This window comes from Typha latifolia, chromosome 2, assembly GCF_019914945.1.
Source record: "Typha latifolia isolate L0001 chromosome 2, TyphaL0001v2, whole genome shotgun sequence".
In the NCBI taxonomy this organism is placed as follows: domain Eukaryota; kingdom Viridiplantae; phylum Streptophyta; class Magnoliopsida; order Poales; family Typhaceae; genus Typha; species Typha latifolia.
In genome coordinates, this window is record NC_133087.1 from 5,824,226 (window position 1) to 5,844,214 (window position 19,989).

Sequence of the window (19,989 nt, forward strand, 5' to 3'; positions counted from 1 at the left end):
ATCTCATATGCCCGAGCCTAATACAAGGGTCTAATGTTATGGTGATGCCTCCACAAGAGCAGTCTAAGATCATTAAACTGGCTTCTGTATCAACTACAATGAAATAGAATCTACGCGAGTCTAGAAATTCTTCTGGGTTTTTTTTTTTTTTTTTTTTTTTTTTTCTTTTTTTCCAAAATGATACTGAACCACTCAATTAACAAAGTGGATGGATTTGAGCCAAGTAGTGTATGAGATAAACTATTTGTACACCACTAAGGTTTGATATTTTGTAATTAGAATTCGACCGAGACCTGACCCACTTAACAATCCTTGCTTACAAGGTCCAAAACAAAACATAAAGGAATGATGAATGTCTGAGAAAGATGGCCATTTATACATGCGTGATATTCTTTTAATTTCAAATCTTCTGACACAGGACATTACAAATTAATAATTACAAAAGATGAAGTTAAGGCATGAGAAAGGGACTCTCTTTTTGTTATCTTGTGATCGATAGCTGGAATTGTAGTCTCCTCGAACTGGAGAATTGCCTAAATTGAGAAACTATATATCCATAGAAGATCTCCAGTTTATATAAAACTATTTAATTTCCCATCAATCGTTCTCTCTGAGATACCATGTCTTGTGCTCTAGTAAAAACCGAGTTCTTTTAATATTTTAAATCTGCCCCTATTTATTTATTTATTTTTCTCTAACTTATAACAAAACTTAAATACAAAAGTAGATATATGTTATATTTTTAAATATTAAATTAATTTTCAGGAAAGCGAATCATATAAAATTACTAAGTAAATTGTTAAGCATTAGGAGAGAAATTTCTATATTGATTACCTTTCTGGTCAGCAATTTAAATTTTAAAATCTACTGAATTGAAAAGTGACTTATATAAATATTTTTCATAAAACCGGAAGGCCAATTATTTTTAAAATTTTAAATTTTTTAAAATGACTAAGTCTTAGTTTCTTTTTTTAAGTGTACGAGATACATAAAAAAAACTCCCAAAAACCAACAAAATGTCTGATTCGCTTTTTTTTTTAATTTTAGCTAATTTGTTCCTTTAATCTCTTTCTTGGCAAGGTAATATCAAAGCAACTCCCCCAGCTTGTAGCTGTTACTTTACTAATTAATACGTGCACCTAATTGCTATCTAACTTCCAATTATACAAGAGATTACAGCTTTTGTTTCCTTTCTCTTGTGTTTGATGACTACTTGCCTATGAAGTTTAATTCTAGATGCTTTCAGAATTTAGTAGTAGGCTAGTAGTAGATATCTTCTCCACGACATGGACAATCACAATGGAATGTGTTGGAAAATCAGAATGGGGTTTATCTCTAGATGCAGGTCTCATTTCGAGTGGAATTTGTTAAAGATATTTTTTTTCTAGAAAATCACTTATAACAACACTTTGTTAGTTAAGAAAATCTTATATGTTACACGAGATTTCCCGTTAACTAATCATGTATCCTGTAGGTGATCTATCCATGTTTATTGAATTTGGTCAATTTGAATCAATTATTACTTGGGTATTTCTCTATTCCATTGAGAAATATTTTATATTCAGGTAGGATGTGATAAGAAAAGGAGTTGCTCGAGATAATAAGAGATATGGCTTTTTTTTTTCTCACCTATAAATAAATAGTTCATATCCTAATAGTAGCATTAGCATCCAGTAAAATAATTGAAAGGGAGAAAGCATAATTATCCATAGTGCTTAAAGATTTAAGATGTAGAGATAACTAATTTTACCTAAAGAATTAATGTGGACGATATCCTATTTATCATATCAACACATAAGTCTCTGATCTTGATAAAGTATTGAACTACCACAATGACTATATCTTATTCTAGTAAGTTATTATACTAATTTAATACATACATTGATGTGCCATTTTGAGGAGTTGCTTAGTCTATATTTAGTCTACTTGTTGCTTAGTCTATATTTAGTCTACTTGTGTCGTTTTGATAGTTCAAATTAGCCTTTTTGAGTTGGTTGATCCAGTCAGCTTGTTTTATTTGATTATGTTAGGTTGGGTCCTAGTTTCTTTAGTAGGGAGTAAATATAGGTAGAAATCATTGACATCGTTCATTTCCTTAACTCTCTCTTTAATCCTTTTTCTCTCCCTCGACAGCTACACTAAGGCAACCCTAGGTCACCTCCTCCCTGTATCTTCGGTTACTCCATAAACCGAGCTACCTCACGACCAACTAAGGTGTATCATTGATATCAAAGCCAATCCTTCCTCAGATAACGCTCCTTGCGACCAGATTTATGGCAACTCAAAAGGTTGGCTAGGGTTCCATGGCTCCAACTTCCACATTGCCCTTGTCATCCCTACTTCTATCCCACCGATCTACACAGAGCTACACCATGGTTGCCACCCTCATTTGTCCACCACCGAGGAATACCAAAAGAAATGGATATGTAGCTTACTTAGCTACCACCAATCAACATGGTGATGTTGGTCTCACTAAAATAGTCAGCATTTAATGAGTTAAGATTAGCTTTGTCTAAAGACACCAATGTCCATCTTGAGATACGGCATAGGACAACATGCCGCCACCACCTTTGCCTCCACTCCCACATTCCTTAGGCCACAATGCTAGAGTCCAAAAATTCTCCTCTTCCATCTCGACTACTCCTACTACACCTAAACCGAGGGTGTCATATGACATGTTGAATCATGACAAAATCCTAATGACCACCTTACCATGTCTCATGACCCATTTCAACAACGACCTCTCATTCATATGGTCACTCAATCTCATTCTTGATCATCTGTGTGGGCATACACTTCAAGGGGAAACAACATGGTTGGAATTTTGCAAGTTTGGTGGTCATGAGCCGTTTGACTAGATTTGTCGTGTAGAGTAATTTTTCATCAAATTTTCTATAGATTCAGAATTTCCAATTATGATGACTTAAAAGCAATATTCTTTAGAGAGAATCAAAGATCACTATATCGAGATTGCAACCAATGTCTGACCATATCGATACCCTCATATTCAAAAGAGGAATCACCTAGTTGATGGTTAAGATGCTTATCAATGGCGTTATTCCCTCGAGTCATAGCTTTTATTCTTCACCGATGCTATTGGTGCATAAAAAGGATGTCATGTAGTAATTTTGTGTAGACTATAGGGTGTTGAATGTCATCACTATCAAAGAAAGGTATCCTATGCCGGTGATAGATGAGCTACTTGATGAGCATACAGGGGCAACCTATTTTTTGAACCTTGATCTCTGCTTTGGCCACCATCATATTCGTGTGCATTCCAATGATAGTTCACAAGACAACATTCCAGACTAAGAATGACTACTACAAGTTCTTAATTACGCTCTTTGATTTTACCCAATGCTTTGACCACCTTCTACGAGTTTTATGAACAATGTATTCTAAACAAATATTTATTGGTATGTGTTAGCTTTTTTTTTTTACAATATCCTTGTATAAAGCCTCACCTAAGAATCTTGCATGCAATACTTGCAGAATGTTCTCACCTTAGTTTGCCATTCATCACTTCCATATGAAGCATTCTAAGTGCTTATAAGGTTTAGCTAAAGGTGGAGTACTTAAACTGTATTATATTAACTCTTGGAATGCTGATGCCGACAAGTTTTCTAGCATGCATTGATGACCTCTCCTCGAGAATTCAAAGGAGTTGTGTAGCTTTTTCAGTGTCACAAGCTACTATCACTGCTTTGTGGCAGGCTATGAGAAGAGCACGACACTCTTAGCAATGCTTTTATGCAAGGTGAGTTGCCCTCTCAACCTTTAAATCACGAACCATGATTTTCATACTTGTCCTTCATCTACTAGACTTATTCTAAACTACTCATCATTAAGTATGATGCCTCGGGGATCAACATAGTTACTCTACTAAGACAGGACGATCACCCAATAGCTTACTTAAGCAAGATATCAAAGCATTTGCAATAGTTCTCATCTTACGAGAGGGAGATGTTGGTCATTGTTCAGGCCATTATAAAGTGGTCGTTACCTCATCGGTCAGCACTTTATCATTCGAACATATTAACAAAGCCTCCTTTATTTTTTTAACCAACGATTGCATATTTGGTGCAGCAATGTTTGGTTTTGAAGCTCCTCAACTATGAGTACTAGCTCGTGTACAAAAGTGAGTCAGATAATGCGACAACGAACACACTTTCAGGGCAACCAAATCTAGCTCATTTAGCTTCATTCTCAGGCTAATTTTTCCACTCTTATAAGACTTAACTCATAGTTTATCTCAGCAATATCATTTCGACAAATGCTATCATAGAATAATAAAGTGAAAAATAAAAGATTAATAATCACAGTAATATTATAACTCATCATAATAATTTAATAACAATAATCATAATAATAAAAGTATATAAAAGATTAAAAAAATAGTTAGTCATGCATAAATTAATTGAAATAACCCCTAGCTTCTTTTAATCATCTAGTTGGAATCAAATCTACAAATCTTAAAATTAAATATATGATTTGATGCGGGATTCACCAAGGAGGAATAATATTTTAAGAGCAGAATTCTACTAGAAAGATAGGTAGATTTTAAAAGGAAATAAAAGAATATGGGCCAAGTTTTAATTTAAAAAAATATATAAAAAAAATCCAACATCCGACAATGCCCTTAGACAAACCTAACGCGTGAATTAGGCGTGCCCCCACTAAATCCCAATCTAAAAGAAAAAATGAAATATATTTTATCACCATTTGGTCTGAACGTTGACTCCAACTACCAATGATTCTGTCTTGATCTGTTCTCCTCTTCTCGCATGCAAACACGTGTCTTCGTGCAATGATTATATCACGTCTAATATTCGATTATTATAATTTCTAAGAGTCAAAAGGAATGAGACATATAAAAATTTAGGGAATAATTCCAGTTAGATATGCACTATCACTTGTTTATATATATATTCTTTGAATTTATTTACCTATAAAAATTTATTTTACCTGCCACTAAATTAATTAAAAAATTAGACAAGAAAGTTCGAGTTTCAGAGAGTTTAAGCGGAATTATTTTAAGATTTATTTAAGACTCGGGTCGGAAAGCATAAATATTTCATCACTGCAGTGGCAAAACATTGCTTTATTCTTTTATCATCACTTTACTCAAAATTAAAAAAAAAAAAAAAGTGACTCCCACGGGCTTTTCCTAGTGTGAGAAAGTCACTTAACACTTAGTCTTAAATCTTGACTAATTTGGATATCACATTATGTATTCTTGATGATAAATTAAAGATAAAATTAATAAACAACATGCTATATTTTGACTACACGATAGATAATGCCTTCTCTTTTTTAATTATTTACAAATAGAGTCGCAAGCAGCTCCTTGCCGTTCGTTTGATAGATATAATTATAACACTTTTCTTTCTTTTTTTAAACAAAATTACAATTTACGCTCTATATTTTTACTATTTATAAATCGAACCTATGATTTAGCAACGTGTAAAAAATATTCTGGGCTAAATTTGAACTAATACTGTAAGAATATTCTATTAAATAGAGATATTTTATTTTTAAAATAACTAAAATACTCTTATTTCTAAAATAACTAAAATGCCCTAGTATGACTTGATTGAGGTATTTTTAAAATTTTTTTAGTATAATTAATTTAACTCAGAATTTTTTTGTATATATTCACTAAATTATAGGGCTCTATTTGTAAATAGTACAAATATAGGATATAAACTATAATTTCGTTAAAAGACAGGGTTTTACATGTAAATTTCTTTATAATTTAAATAAAACTTATTTTTAGGATCAAATTAAACCTCCAATTTATAATAAAAAAAATATAAAATTAAGCCTCTAAACACCAAACTCGTAGCCAAAAATTAAATTTCACGGGGTCAATAAATCAAAAACTACTATTATTTAATCTCAAAAATCACACGAGTAGTGAGATAAGAATAATTTATTGAAATAAAAAATATTACTTTAAATGAACTCTATATTCTACTTTTTCTTATATTTTAATCATGTACTTCTTAAATTAAACTTAACTTAATATACTATTCGAATATTTTTAGCAAATAAGAGAGGCTTTGTTTATAATTATGACAATGTACACCATAGTGGAGATTAGACCCACTAAATTGTACAGTATTCAAACCACAATAGCTATACAATGGATGTTAATTATGGCTCAAATTTAAAATGCATGCTAGTAGTCATCATTGCTGTTAGGCTAAAGATCGAATTGAGTGGCTTTAAATCTAAGCAATAAGATGTTTAATTAATCGTTTAATTCTCCACCACAACACTCAAATACTTTAATTGACGTTTACATCTACTTTATTCTTCTCCTTTGCTTCTCCTTGTATTGTATTAGTATATTATGTGCTGAATTTTAGGTATTTTCTTTAGCAACAACCTAAGGAATGCATTCTGCTGTGAGTTCCACACTTGCTCCAGTCTTTCTCAATTCAAAGGAGTAACAATTACTAAATGCTGCAACTGCAGCTGGATGAGAGAGTTACTTGGAAGAGACTTACAATGATTAACTCTTATAGGGAAAATTATATTTTATGTCACTTTTAACTTTTTCTATATGATTATATTTAAATTGAAATCATTAAAAATACTCATAATCTTCTTTCTTAACACACGAAAATTAATATCGATCGGATTTCAAATGATAAAGATACGATAAATATATTTAACATATAAATATTTTTATTATATTTTTATCATCTGAAATCTAATCGGTATTATAGTAAATGTGTTAGAAAGTTTATATAATTATTTATAATTTTATCTCTAATGAGTATCTTTAAATTTAATCTATAGATTGATCGAATATGACAGAAAATATAATGACTTTAGTTTGAATATAATCACAAGTAAAATTATAGGAATGCAAAGAAAATTTAGATCTAATCATAGACGGATAACATATAATTTTCTCTTAATTATATATTATATTGCCAAGCTGGAAGAACTATAGCTTATCGTCTGCTGAGGGATACATTTGTTAAAAAGAAATTTTCATATGACACCGTACATCTTATGTTTATGTGATTAACACCACATCTTTGATCCATTTGTGATCTGATCATTTGTTTTGTCTATAAATTTTATATCATAACCCAGATTAACTTAAACTAACCAAAATTTTATATCTAACCAAGTTCTTCCTTTAATGTCAAAAATATCCTTGTCTTTCTTAACTTTTAAAATAACGTGGCTTAATTTTCTCAGGTAGTTTAGTAAATTTGGTTAGAAGTTATATTAGCAAGTGTCTCAGGAATATCTTTATTATTTTATTCACAAAATTAAATAAATCATAGTCTTGGATTATAGATAATTAAAAAAAATCCAATATTAGACTATTATATAAAAAGGAAAATTATACTACACTCCTCGTAGTTTGACTTAATTATACAAAACCGTCCTCTATTTTTAACTTATACATTTAACTCCTCTGGTCCGAACTAAAGTGCAATAATTAATTATTTTTTTATTATATTTGACTAACCTAAATATCAAATTTAAAAATTTACATTGGAGATAAAATTATAGAGATTAGATACAGTTTCCAACGCATCTAAAATAATACTAATTAAATTTTAAATAATATATATATACATCATACCTTGGTCATTTAGAGGAGGCTCTCTAGCAGGTCTGAGTGCTATCATCTTTGAAACTCTTCCTCCTGTTGCTATGGCTAGATCAGCTATTCTGGATAGGTGTGAAAATTTTCTACATGGGAAAAGAAATGCTTTACTGGTGGTACTAAATGAGGTCTAAGAAAGCCATGCAAACAAGGGACATCAGGGGTTTATTCATACTCACTTTAGACTGTTAAAGTTGTTAACAAGGAGGATGAAAATCCTGACAGGAAATCTTTCTCTAGTTCAAGAATGCAAGAGGTTACTCTCCTTGTTGCCCAACACCAGAATCTGCAAGGAATGGGACTATAATTGGGTTTCTGAAATAAACTAATCTGGTCTATGGACTTTTAAGTTGATCGATATAAAAAAAATTGATCGATATAAATTTAGATAAATTAGAAAGCTTATTCAAACATTCGACTTTTAAGTTTGCCAGTACAAAGAGATTTTTCGTAATTGAGCTAAACCAAAGGAAGTAGAGTATAATTAACCATGTATAAAAATCATAAACAAAAAGAATTGGTAGGATTATAACTAGTTCAAAGGTTAGCTTTTAATAAAAAATTTATTGATGCCTAGGGTGTTAATTTAAAATTTTTCCTTTTCTTTCTTTTAGACAACCCCCCTTCAAATGTTACACTTTCACTAGTAACCAAAACATGGGCCTTCAATGTTCACTCAAAAAGAGCACTAATATATATACACACTCAATTATGTTGTTCAACAATGTTCTCTTTATGTTTTGGGGATGTGTGTGTGGGGTTGGGAGGTAGGAGAGTATGCATGTAGGTTTTAACTGATTGGAGAAGAGTGGACCCTTTTACAACTGAGCACATCACATAGCCCATCACCTCCATCACACCAACTAGTTTTAGGGCCCAGAGTCCACCATGCAAAAGAGATATAACACCTTATATATTCTTCTTGCACAAAAATAGGCCATGGTTTTTTTTTAAAAAAAAATAAGATAGGATCTGAAACATTTTATGATTCACACCAAAAAATAGTAGTTGTCTCATCTAGGCTTACTACTATTCACTATGGCAAATATTCGAAAGCACTAACGAGAGAGGATGTGTGTACTCGTAGAAGTGTACTTAAAAAGTTCTTAAGTTTTAGTAATAACAAGATTCGATTCTTAAAAACTAAGTGCTTAATATTGCTCTCTTTTTTCTCTTAGAGGAAGCCAAATGAATCTTCCATGCAAACTCCTCATTAGTATTCTCTTCCTTGGTAGTGACAAATAGGTCTCTCCAAACAATATAGGACTAAAAGTTATACAGTATATTCCAGCTAGTCATGTTTCTTGGCATTATATATGTATATATATATATATATATATATATATATATATATATATATATATATATCAAGTGTTAGATTTTTAAACCCTGTGCATGGTTGAGGGAGGTAGCAGGTGGTGGGCTGCATTGATTGTCTGAGTTACATGAATGCATGCATTGCAATAAGGCATTGGTGGGTCCAGCCATTGGCAATGCTATGCTATCCACTGTCTGATGGAAGAGGCATGCACTTGTAAATATTATTTGTGAGATATATATTTGGATGGATCTAAGTAGTTTGATCATCTGTATGATCTTCGTCCTGTGTAGGATTATTTAATTATTATCATTACATATAAAATATAAAAAATTATTGTTTTATGATCACTTGAGTTTTTAGAGTAGTTGTTGAAAAAAAGAAGTCATCCATGTAGTGCTAGAAGCTTTGTCCTAGAAGGAAATATTGTATCTGTATTTGCTAATGTAGTTTGAGTACGAAAGCTTGGGCCTTCACTAGATTAGTGATGTTTGGGACATAGAAGTTTAGGTTAAGATTGTTCGAGAGAAAAACTACTCTAAAAGCTTAACATGGTATCAAAGTAGATGTCCTGAGTTCAAATTTTGTTAGGCACATTTACCATTTAAAATATAAAATGTTCACTCATTTAATTCAAGTCTACTTCCTGCGCTAATCAAAATATTTTTGCCCTAAAATAAAAGAGAACTTTTATTATAAAATATAAAATTACTGTTCTTTAATAACTTAAGCTTTTAGAGTAATTACTGAACTAACAATTATATTAACATTACCATCATTTGAGCATATAGTATAACAAAAGTAATATAAATTTTTGTTTAGCAGTAACATTTCTAAAGGAAATTGTGGGATCTGAACTCATATCATCACACTCTTGTTTTCTAAAACACTCTCACCCAGTAGGCTCGAGATACTTCAATTAGCCCAAGAGGTTAAGATGCAGATTTAAATTAAGACTCATAACATCTTGCTATGAGGCCATAGTAATTACCAAACTTTTTCTAAGACCTAAGAGATGATTTTTATCTTCTATATTCTATATTCTGATACTTATAAACCTGCATGTTTTCCCTGCATATGAACTTTCTGAATATCAATTGATATATAAATATATCTGAGCCCAAATTCCAAGCCTCTTTTCAAGTATGGGCCAATTATATACCCTTTCCTACATTTTTGTACTTGGCCCATTTTGATTTGATACATTTTTAAGAAAATATAAAGATTATTTTCCCAATTGTATCTTTTAATTGATGAATTGATTCTTATTTGTATTTGGTTAAAATCTAATCCAAATATGATCTTTTAATTTACATCCGATTTGTATGCGTGTCTATTTTAAAATTCTACCCATATCTAATATAAATTTTCTTATCCATCCAATATCAATACTCCAGAATGAGAAAACTTCACTAAGCGGATCCCAATCCGGTTTCACAACCGCATCCGAATTTAACCCGTTTACGAACACACCTCCCCACCTCGTGACTCGTGAGCCTCCGGTCTACCGTCCACCCTTCTCGTCTCTTCTTTATCTTTGCCCCTCCCCCTTCCTCGGCCGCCATTCCTTCCCAAGATTCGAATTTTCTGCTTCAAACTTTGCTCTTTTTATAAATTCACAAGAGGTTTTGTTAAAGAAACCGAAAATAAAAGATGGGTAGATTTCTATTTCACGGGAGGAAGCTAATTTCGAGGGCCTTCTCCACTCTGAATAGCAACCCACTTCATGTCTGCGTCGTTGGTAGCGGCCCTGCAGGATTCTACACCGCCGAAAAGGTATGCAAATAAATTTTCTTTTTTTCTTTCTTTTTTGCGTGTGCTATAGCATTTGTACAACTTTTCTGATGTTGTTGGTGGTGTTTTATAGATGTTGAAGGCTCACGAAGGAGCAGAAGTTGATATTATTGATCGTCTACCGACCCCGTTTGGGTTGGTTCGTTCGGGGGTGGCGCCAGATCATCCAGAGACAAAGGTGAGGGAGATGTTTGCAGTTCTTGATTTCGCCTTATCAAGTTTAGAATTTGTTGGTTCTTCAACCTGTGCCGCAATGGAGCTAAAGTGTACTTGTGAGATTGATTAACTTAAAAGTAATTGCAATGGAGCCTCGTGCACTCGAACGGCCTTTACATTTGGCTTCGGTGTGGTTAAAGAGAATGCCACTTTCCGCAAGTTATCAGAATTGATGCGGTCGTGACATTTAATATATGTTAAGACGATTATATTGCTCGTGGTTGAAATCTATATAGGTGCCACAATGTTCAGAAGGAACAAATGGGATCAGTGAACTGTATTCCCATTATTTGATGAAAATGTGTGAACAATTATCACTCAACTAAACCAGTATGGATTTTCTAGTTTAAACATTCGATGCGTACTTCCTCCGAGCCTTTTCTTTAGTATTTCTTACTATGTTGAGGTATGCCGCTTCGTAGAAATAATGTAAACTCCTCTTCACATAATGAGACAAGAATGAACTTGTTTCATGTCAATTACTTCTTACTGTCTGAAATTTCTTAGGCCACAGTTGAGCTGCTAAGAAACCTTTGTGAAAGATTTTAAGATTTTTGTTCATCATAGATATGCTTGACAATTTTCTTTTGTGCACCTCCAAATGAACTCCCTTATAGATGTATCTAGGCCTCCAATGTGTCCTAGCCCTGTTAAAGGGCCAAAGCGATAGGAGAAATATCAAAGTCAAGTATATGATGCAAACACAGGATTGAAGTGCTTTAAATATCTTTTGAGAGATGCATGCCACTGTAGATGTAGATATATGCCTCACACTTCTATAGAAGCAGAAGGGAAAAAGGGAACTCTTTATTAAAGTCTTCCACATAAATAATTTTTCTCCATTCAACAATCTTTAGTAGTATTTGCTCAACAATAAAGTGGCTAGATGGCCAACACTAAATTTGGAGTAAACTTGTTTAATAAGCAACTAATAAACTAGGCCCTATTAGGAACCAACCCATTCTTTTTTAGGCTAAATGCAGAACAAGGTGTTCAGGTTTATATTGTAATGAAAAAAATATGGATTTTGAGTTCGGATACATTACACTGGTGAGAGGAGATTTGCGATCCTTGTATAGCCACGCAGGGCATGTACCTTAGACATCAAATGAATCTTTGGAGTTTGGAATTCAAGATTCTCCGACATATATTGATACGAACTAGGTCAGATCGGATCACATCATGAGGATATTGGACTCGATAGATCGAGTCTATTTATCTTTTAATTAATTCATGTTAATCTCTTATGTAAATCCTTAAGACAAGTCTAGTTAAGTCATATAATTTACTAAGACAAATTCAATTAAGTCACGTTACTAAGGTAAGTTTAATTAAGTCATGTAAGCCTCTAAGGTAAGTCCTAGTTCGAATCATATAAGCCTTAAGGCTAAGTTCGAGTAAGACTCATTGTACTCAATCTCTACATATAGAGAGGCTGAGTTTTTTTGTTTATTCATCTAAGTATTCAAGTATTGAGAAATTATTAGTCTTAAGTTTATCTTAGGAGTAGAAGTAAATTAATCATAGCTATTTATTTTTCTAAGAGTAGATCTAAGTTAGAAACTATAACTTTACCTCCAACCCATAGCCATCATCACCTCTACGAACCATCCTACCTTACGGCCGTCTACTACCACCCTTGGCCATCCGTTATTTTCTGACGACCGCCACAACATCGGATATTTACCGTTCTGCTCGATTCTAACCCTACTCTATCTTTTATTTGTATATTTTTATCCCAACCTACGATTTAGGTGAAACTAGACTTATTATAATCCTAATTCACGAGGTTACCACTACCTAAATTTTCACAATTTTCTTACATCTGGATCGGTCTAGATCTGATTCGTAACATATATATGATGATCATAAGTTGTCTCTTGAAGCTTTTGTGCCAATTTAGTCTCGACAATTAGTGCTTAGCAAGATCATAATAACATCTCACAATCATTAATGCCATTGTAGATACTTTAAAGTCATTATCAATGTTTTAAAAGACTGTAGCCAGTAGGTGGGTGGACAAAGGGTCATGTATTGGCTAGAGATGAGCGAACAAGCGTTCATGTAACACCTATGAGCTAGGCAAGTGCCTAGGATTCAAGACAATTCAAAAATAAATAGAAGAAATAATAGTTAGAGAAAAATTTGAAATTAAAACATACAATCTAAAATTATAATAATGCATTATTGTTAAGAACCATTCTAAGCAATTTGAATCCACTACTTTATCAAGATCTACAATTTCTTTTTTAAATTTCAAAGTCAACCTACATACTAAAACGGGATTCAAGGTACTAAGGGGATCTAAGCGGAGCCTAGTTATATTCCATCTAAGACGGAAAAGCCTAGTTATATTCCATCTAAGACGGAAAAGCCTAGTTATATTCCATCTAAGACGGAAGCCTAGGCACTTAGAAGGAAGTTTTTTGAAACAGTGGTCATTGTATGTTCCATATGAAAGAAAAAGACTACTTTGCAAGGTACTATTAAGTCATAGATACTGTAAATAGTGTGTTTCATGGGTTACATTCTTACAGAAGAATCCATGTAGGTGACTGAGACAATAGTGCTACAGTGTGCTTTCTGCAGTTGAGCATGTAGGCATTGAAGATTAAATTGTTTTCATTTTCATTCGATGTATTAATAGGGTAGGCAATTGCATTAGCATCTGCTTTTGATGTGTGTAGAGCGGCTGCTGCAAGTGTTGTTTTATTTTATAGTGGCTTAGCAATTGCAAAATGATGTTTGCTTTTATTATTTCTTTCAGCTAATCAGTGGTTTATGATTGATTAAGTAAAATAAAATAAATCCATGGTGAATCTAAATCATGTGGTTCCGAATTTTTTGGAGGGCCTGATTGAGTGTCAATGCTGGATATTGCCCAAGGCAAATGTCATGGGAGAAATATTGTTTGAGATCCTAAATTAATGGTTAATTTTCTTGAGGAGCAGGCTGAGGCAATACACTTATATCCCATTTCTTTGATCTTTAAAAAGGACAATACTTGTATCACTCTCCTTAGAAATTAGGTTCCTAACGTAGTTTGATTCTTCTGTCTCATGCTCTTGGGTGAATCTACATAGGTATTATGTTGATTCAATTATTTTCACATTGTCTCACAACTCATGCAAATTTTTTGGGAGTTATATGCAGTGGACTGTAAAATAGACTGATTACTTCTTGCAAATAATAGTGCTTATTTTCATATATTGCAAACCATTTTGCCTAAGTGTGTTCTATATTCTTATACTAATTTCAAAAAGTCATATTCAGTACTTCCATTTCATGTTCTCATTGTTTTTACTCCATCCTTCTATTCCTTTTTCAGCTATATAAGTTTCAAATGGTATTAGTTATTCAGTGCTATGTTGATTGGCATGCATTTAATCTTATTAAGCTCAACTCTACCAGAAACTTGGTGACAGATTGTGGTAAACCAATTTTCTCGCGTGGCTGCACATGATAGATGCGCATTCTTTGGAAACGTATCATTTGGTACTAATGTATCTCTATCAGACCTTCGCAAGACTTATGATGTGGTAAGGTTTCGAGCTAAAGCAGGTGCATCTATAGATCCTCTTGTGTGCTGCTAATTTTTCTGTTAATATTTAATTGCATAGATTTACTTGATTTGACATGGTTTTTTTTTATATACGCATTTCTTGAGCAGGTTGTGCTTGCTTATGGTGCTGAAAGCGATAGATCTCTCAGTGTGCCTGGGGAAGTAAGTTATCTCTAGTTCTCTAATCTTTCTAACTTTTTAAAATGGAATTGAGAAGTGGAGAATTGAGAATATCATGCATTGCTTGCTGACTTTATAAGAAATTCAATAATATGTACTTTACGAGGAGAAAGTTGAGTTGTCCTACTTATGACTGATTAGACCTATTTTAGGGGGGTCGTCATTAGTCTTTTCTTGAAAACATTAATAGTTATCTATCGTGGTGCTATATCTTAGAGAGTGACAAGATTTATGATGGTTCCTCAGCTACTTATACTAACTAGAGTTTGAAATCATGGATGGTCGTGCCAGCGGCGTACCTGCACATGGCACAAGGGGTGTTGCACGGCACCCTCCTAATAGTTCTTGCCGCTCGCCGTCGACCTTGTCATCGAGCTACTCGTTGCCGATCGCTGTCGTAGTTGCCGTCACCGATTGCCGTTGCTGGTCGCTGTCACCAATCGCCGTCGCCTGAGCACATTGGGTGCCCTAGCCCGAGGGATGAGGAGAGATCGAGAGAGAGAGAGAGAGAGAGAGTGAAATTGATATATATATATCTCGATCTCTCCTCCTCCCTCGGGCTAGGGCACCCGACGCGCTTGGGCGACGGCGAAGGCGAGCGGCAATCGGTGAAGGCGAAGGTGAGTATCCCTTTTTTTTTCTCTCCTCTTACGGCACGGCCGGTGGTCAGCACGGTCCGTGCCTGTGGCACAGCCATCATTAGTTGAAATCATAAGTAGAAGGGCATAAATTTGAAGTATAATAATTAAAAAAACAGAAGAACCATAGATAGGGAAAAAAAACTAGTTTTCGTCTTCTTGATATTTGACTTGGATCTGCTCTTGTATCATTATGGTCGCAATTGATGCAACTAGGCAAGCATCTAATTTCCATTATTCTGCTTTATTCTCTATACACCGTATTTCTCCATCATGCATTTCTTATTTTCCTTTGTATCTACTAAGTTTTTGTCCCCTTCATGCTACTTTCTATACTCAGGAGTTGAAAGGGATACATTCAGCTAGGGAGTTTGTGTGGTGGTATAATGGGCACCCAGACTACTGCGAAATGTCACCTGACCTGAAAAGCACAGATACGGCTGTTGTTCTTGGACAGGTATAACAGGATCTATCTTTAAACATAATTTTGGAATCATTCCTTGTTAAAGATGTTCTTGATTTACTCTTTTTGTTCATCTTTGCATGTGTGTATGCATTCTTGGGGTGTTGAATGCGGATCAATAATTGTTATGCTCAGCAAATTAACTTCTTCAGGGAATAACAACCAACTTCTTAGTATAAGAAAATTGTAATAAGCCAGACAAAAAGATAACATGCTTAGACTATTGTCATTATGCAGAGTATATTTTCTTCTTGTATGACTAGTTGTAGATCTGTATGCTGTTTCAAAGAACTCATGTAACACATAAGTTTGCTCTTCCCTTTTGTCAATTGTCTAAGTGGACCTCTTGCAATAGATATTAATGCTGGAGTATTCTTCTATACTATCAATATGTTCTGCACTATATAGTGGACCTAAATGTTGAATCTATAGGGAAAAGTCGAAATCTTTGTTTGATCCCTTTTGGAGTTGTTCAGTCAGCACTCAGCAGTATGGAAATTTGTTTGATTTCTCTTGCCTCGCATGTATCTGATGAAATTTCACATGAAATATTAACCTTCACCGCAAGATTCAATTTTCATAAATTGTATGTATGATGTCTGTTCAAAGATCAACATGGTTCTTTTTTTATTTGCATAATTTATAGATGAGTAGTTTCTCTCTATTGTTGATTTAGAAAACAATGGGTTGCCCCAATAAAGCGTTCCCTTCATCATGTTGTGATGATAAATAAATATTGTTCCATCTCCATTGACTAGATAATATTGAAATTCATTTTTTCTGATGTATGTCACATGCCTTTTTTTTCATTAAGTTTTTGTAACCTCTGTATTGCTTCAGTGACGACTGGTATTGGCATTAACTCAATGAAGCACAAGCTCAAAATATGTAATCGTTATAGCTGTGTGGACTTAGAAGTTAGTTCTGTACTTCCCATTCTCTCTGATGCATGTCAACTGTTTAAGCATTTTGACTGACTCGCCCACTAAGGTTCATTTTTTTCTCAAGTTCCCAAAGATAAAATCCTAGTGATTAAGTGATTATTGAAATGTTTACCCTTCTTTTTTTCTAATTGAACATCAGCCATTTTGCTTAAGCTAGAATAATTTCAAAAACTAAGTCATATGCAGGGTAATGTAGCACTTGATGTGGCCCGTATTCTTCTGCGACCTACAACAGAATTGGAAACAACAGATATTGCTGATTATGCTCTTCAATCTCTACTTGAGAGTAATATAAGGTTTGGTTTCTTCATGGCCCAAGTAAATTGGTATCATGGTTCACATCTAGTTTCTACCAAGACACTTCATTTGATGTTTATTGTACAATTTGTGGTGATTGTAGAAAGGTGTACTTAGTTGGAAGACGAGGACCAGTACAGGCAGCATGCACAGCAAAGGAGCTCCGTGAAATTCTTGGTACAATTGAATTAATTAATTGTAGTACAATAACTGTCTTAGTGATTAATGTATAGGACTACTAAGACATCCTCACAGAAGGTTCTATTGTTGTATTTTTGGGCTAAAACAGATTGACTTTGTGTTGTGATCCCTAAGCTAGATGGTACAAATATGCAGGTACGAGAAATTTGCGTATTCACATTCAGGAGGCTGACTTAGCTACTTCTCCAGCAGATGAGGTTTGTATCAGCTATAACTAAGATGACAAAATAATCAACTCTCACCCTTTCTCAAATTTCATTTGAATTGCTAATGTTGCCCTATCATCTATAGCTGGACTATATCTGCTAGAATGCTACATTTATCGAGGCATTTAAATGCAAAGTTATCTTCTAAGAAGTCCCTTTTTTCTCCTTTTGTTCCTTCTTTGAGATTTAATCGCATCAAGTTGTACCTAACACAGTTCTAGTGTGTTTTATGCTGTATACCATGAGAAGTATGCCATTATGTATCTCTCATTTCATCTCATTCATATAAAAGCTCAGGATGTTTACTTTTTCCCTTATCACTTATTGTAGGAAGAACTGAAGAATAATAGAATCCAGAGGAGAGTTTATGAGTTGTTTTCTAAAGCAGCAACTTCTATTCAAGAATATGTTGATAATGATCAGAGAAATCTGCACTTTGTGTTTTTTAGGAAGCCTGACAAATTTTTGCCGTCAGAGCTTGGTTACAGTGTTAGTGGCGTTCGTCTTGAAAAGACTCATTTGAAAGGTTAGTTTTCAAAGAATATTGTCAGGTCCAATTTAATTATGTTTCTCAAAGTGTATTGTACTTTGAGAAAGTGAGCAGTTTCTACTCTCTACATTCTACCCTCTCATAAGATTTCGATAGATGATCTATTTGTTGAAATTTGAGTATTTGACTTGTAGATGTTCTTGATTGTTTAGAAAATGGTGTTTCTAGGAAACAGGTCGCAGTTGGAACTGGTGATTTTGAAGACCTCAAATGCGGGTAGGTTCTTTAACTAATTTTTTGTCATTGTTTTAAAGTTCTGCAGTTCATATGAGATTGTTAGTGTTATGCAGGTGCTTCATACTTTCACTTAGCCAAACTAGGATATGTTTGATGAAGTTACATATTCCTTTTGTAGGCTGGTTTTGAAAAGCATTGGTTACAAATCAGTTCCAGTAGATGGGTTGCCTTTTGATAAACGCAAAGGTAGGCACGGACTTCATTCTTAACCTTGCAACTAGGTTACTATAAATCTTCTAGTTCTTAATATGTTATCCTTGGTTTATCTTTCCCAATTCTGTGTACTATAAGTGATCAGCGAACTTTAGAGTGGTCAGGAAAAAAAATTCCTTCCTTTTTCGCTGCATATTGGTAGGATTTTATCATTCATGCACTTATTTTATAAGTAGAGAATCTTTCTAGCCCATGTTGCATGATATTTGAAGTAACTTCCCTTAATGATTCTGTGCAGGCATAGTCCCTAATGAAAGGGGCAGAGTATTGAGCAGTGATGAAACAGAGAATGCACCTCGGGAGCAAGGATTGTATGTTGCTGGTTGGTTAAAAAGAGGACCAACTGGGATCATCGCAACAAACCTCTACTGTGCCGAAGAAACTGTAAGCTCCATTAGCTTTTAGTTCTTCTGATTGCAGTTACTGAAGAGCATCATCAGAAGAAAAAACAATGGACAAGCGAATCTTATTAGAAGTTAGAACAGAATTTAATTCTCATCTAATGAAAAGTGGTCTTTTGCATGTGCTCACTTATGTCTTCGTATTATTGTTGAGAACTTTTTGCAATATTTAAAAACTCAGTTCGTCTTTTTTTTCTGGTATATTTGCTAAAAAGCACTAGTAAATATTCTTTGCATCCTTTTTTTTTTCTTTTGCTAAATGACATTTGCTCTCTCATTGAAGGATCAAAGAATGGAGAGGGAGGGACATTCAATCAAAAAATGAACTTTCTTGTGAACTAACAGGAGATGATTTTTATGCAAATATACCTAAAAAAGAAGGTGATATGTAACTATATCAAAAAGAGGAAGTTATCATAGACAAGGCTAAAATGCCAATGATGTCTGTGCAACAATTCCTAGAAAATTACTACCTTGCTTCAAGGATTTTATGTGATAATCGGGTCTTACAATCATCTTTTTATTTGACCATGTATGACTATTAGTTTCTCGCTGTCCTTTATTACCATAAGTACACACTAAATTGAACATCCAGATCCTTTTTGATCTAATTATTCCAACTGGCTGTGGTGCTGAATGGCAGGTTTCTACGATCTTAGAGGATGTCAGGAATGGTTTGCTGACCACCATCTCTGGTTCACATAAAGCAGGAAGACAAGGGCTCCTTCAAATCCTAGGAGACAGAAACGTCCAATTTGTGCCTTTCAGTGGCTGGGAGAGAATAGATGCCAAGGAAAGGATGTTAGGTGAATTAAAGAACAAACCCAGAGAAAAAATCACGACATGGAATGAGCTGCTAAGTGTTGCAGATGGCTAGAACTAAAGCGGCTGACTGCCTTCTCATGGATAGCATATAATCACAATAAAAGGGCTTTATGCCGGAGATGTCTGATGAGCTCGGAAAAATTACTACGAGTATTTATGGATCAAAGAGCAAAATTGAATTTTATATTGATTCTTTAGAAGTTACTAACAAAATGGATAGATATATTTCATTAAAGGTAATCTATACGGTCTGTAACCTGCTATCCGATATATTTTCCCTGAGGAAAATAAAAAATTTCAATTGCCAA

The 19,989-nt window shown here is 33.9% G+C and overlaps 1 protein-coding gene across 2 annotated transcripts; it reads left to right on the plus strand.

The window, feature by feature from the left end:
* The first annotated feature begins 10,447 nt into the window (after positions 1 to 10,447).
* On the plus strand, positions 10,448 to 19,989 carry LOC140780926 (NADPH:adrenodoxin oxidoreductase, mitochondrial). 2 transcript variants are annotated; one of them, XM_073126644.1, is made up of 13 exons: positions 10,448 to 10,730; positions 10,822 to 10,926; positions 14,390 to 14,503; positions 14,635 to 14,688; positions 15,685 to 15,801; positions 16,938 to 17,047; positions 17,152 to 17,225; positions 17,385 to 17,446; positions 17,786 to 17,981; positions 18,140 to 18,221; positions 18,361 to 18,428; positions 18,694 to 18,839; positions 19,500 to 19,989. In XM_073126644.1, the coding sequence occupies exons 1-13, from the start codon at positions 10,608 to 10,610 to the stop codon at positions 19,731 to 19,733; spliced, it is 1,485 nt and encodes a 494-aa protein (XP_072982745.1). In that variant the 5' UTR covers positions 10,448 to 10,607; the 3' UTR covers positions 19,734 to 19,989. The 2 variants fall into 2 exon arrangements, with proteins under 2 accessions (XP_072982745.1, XP_072982746.1); XM_073126645.1 differs by having other exon boundaries at positions 18,158 to 18,221.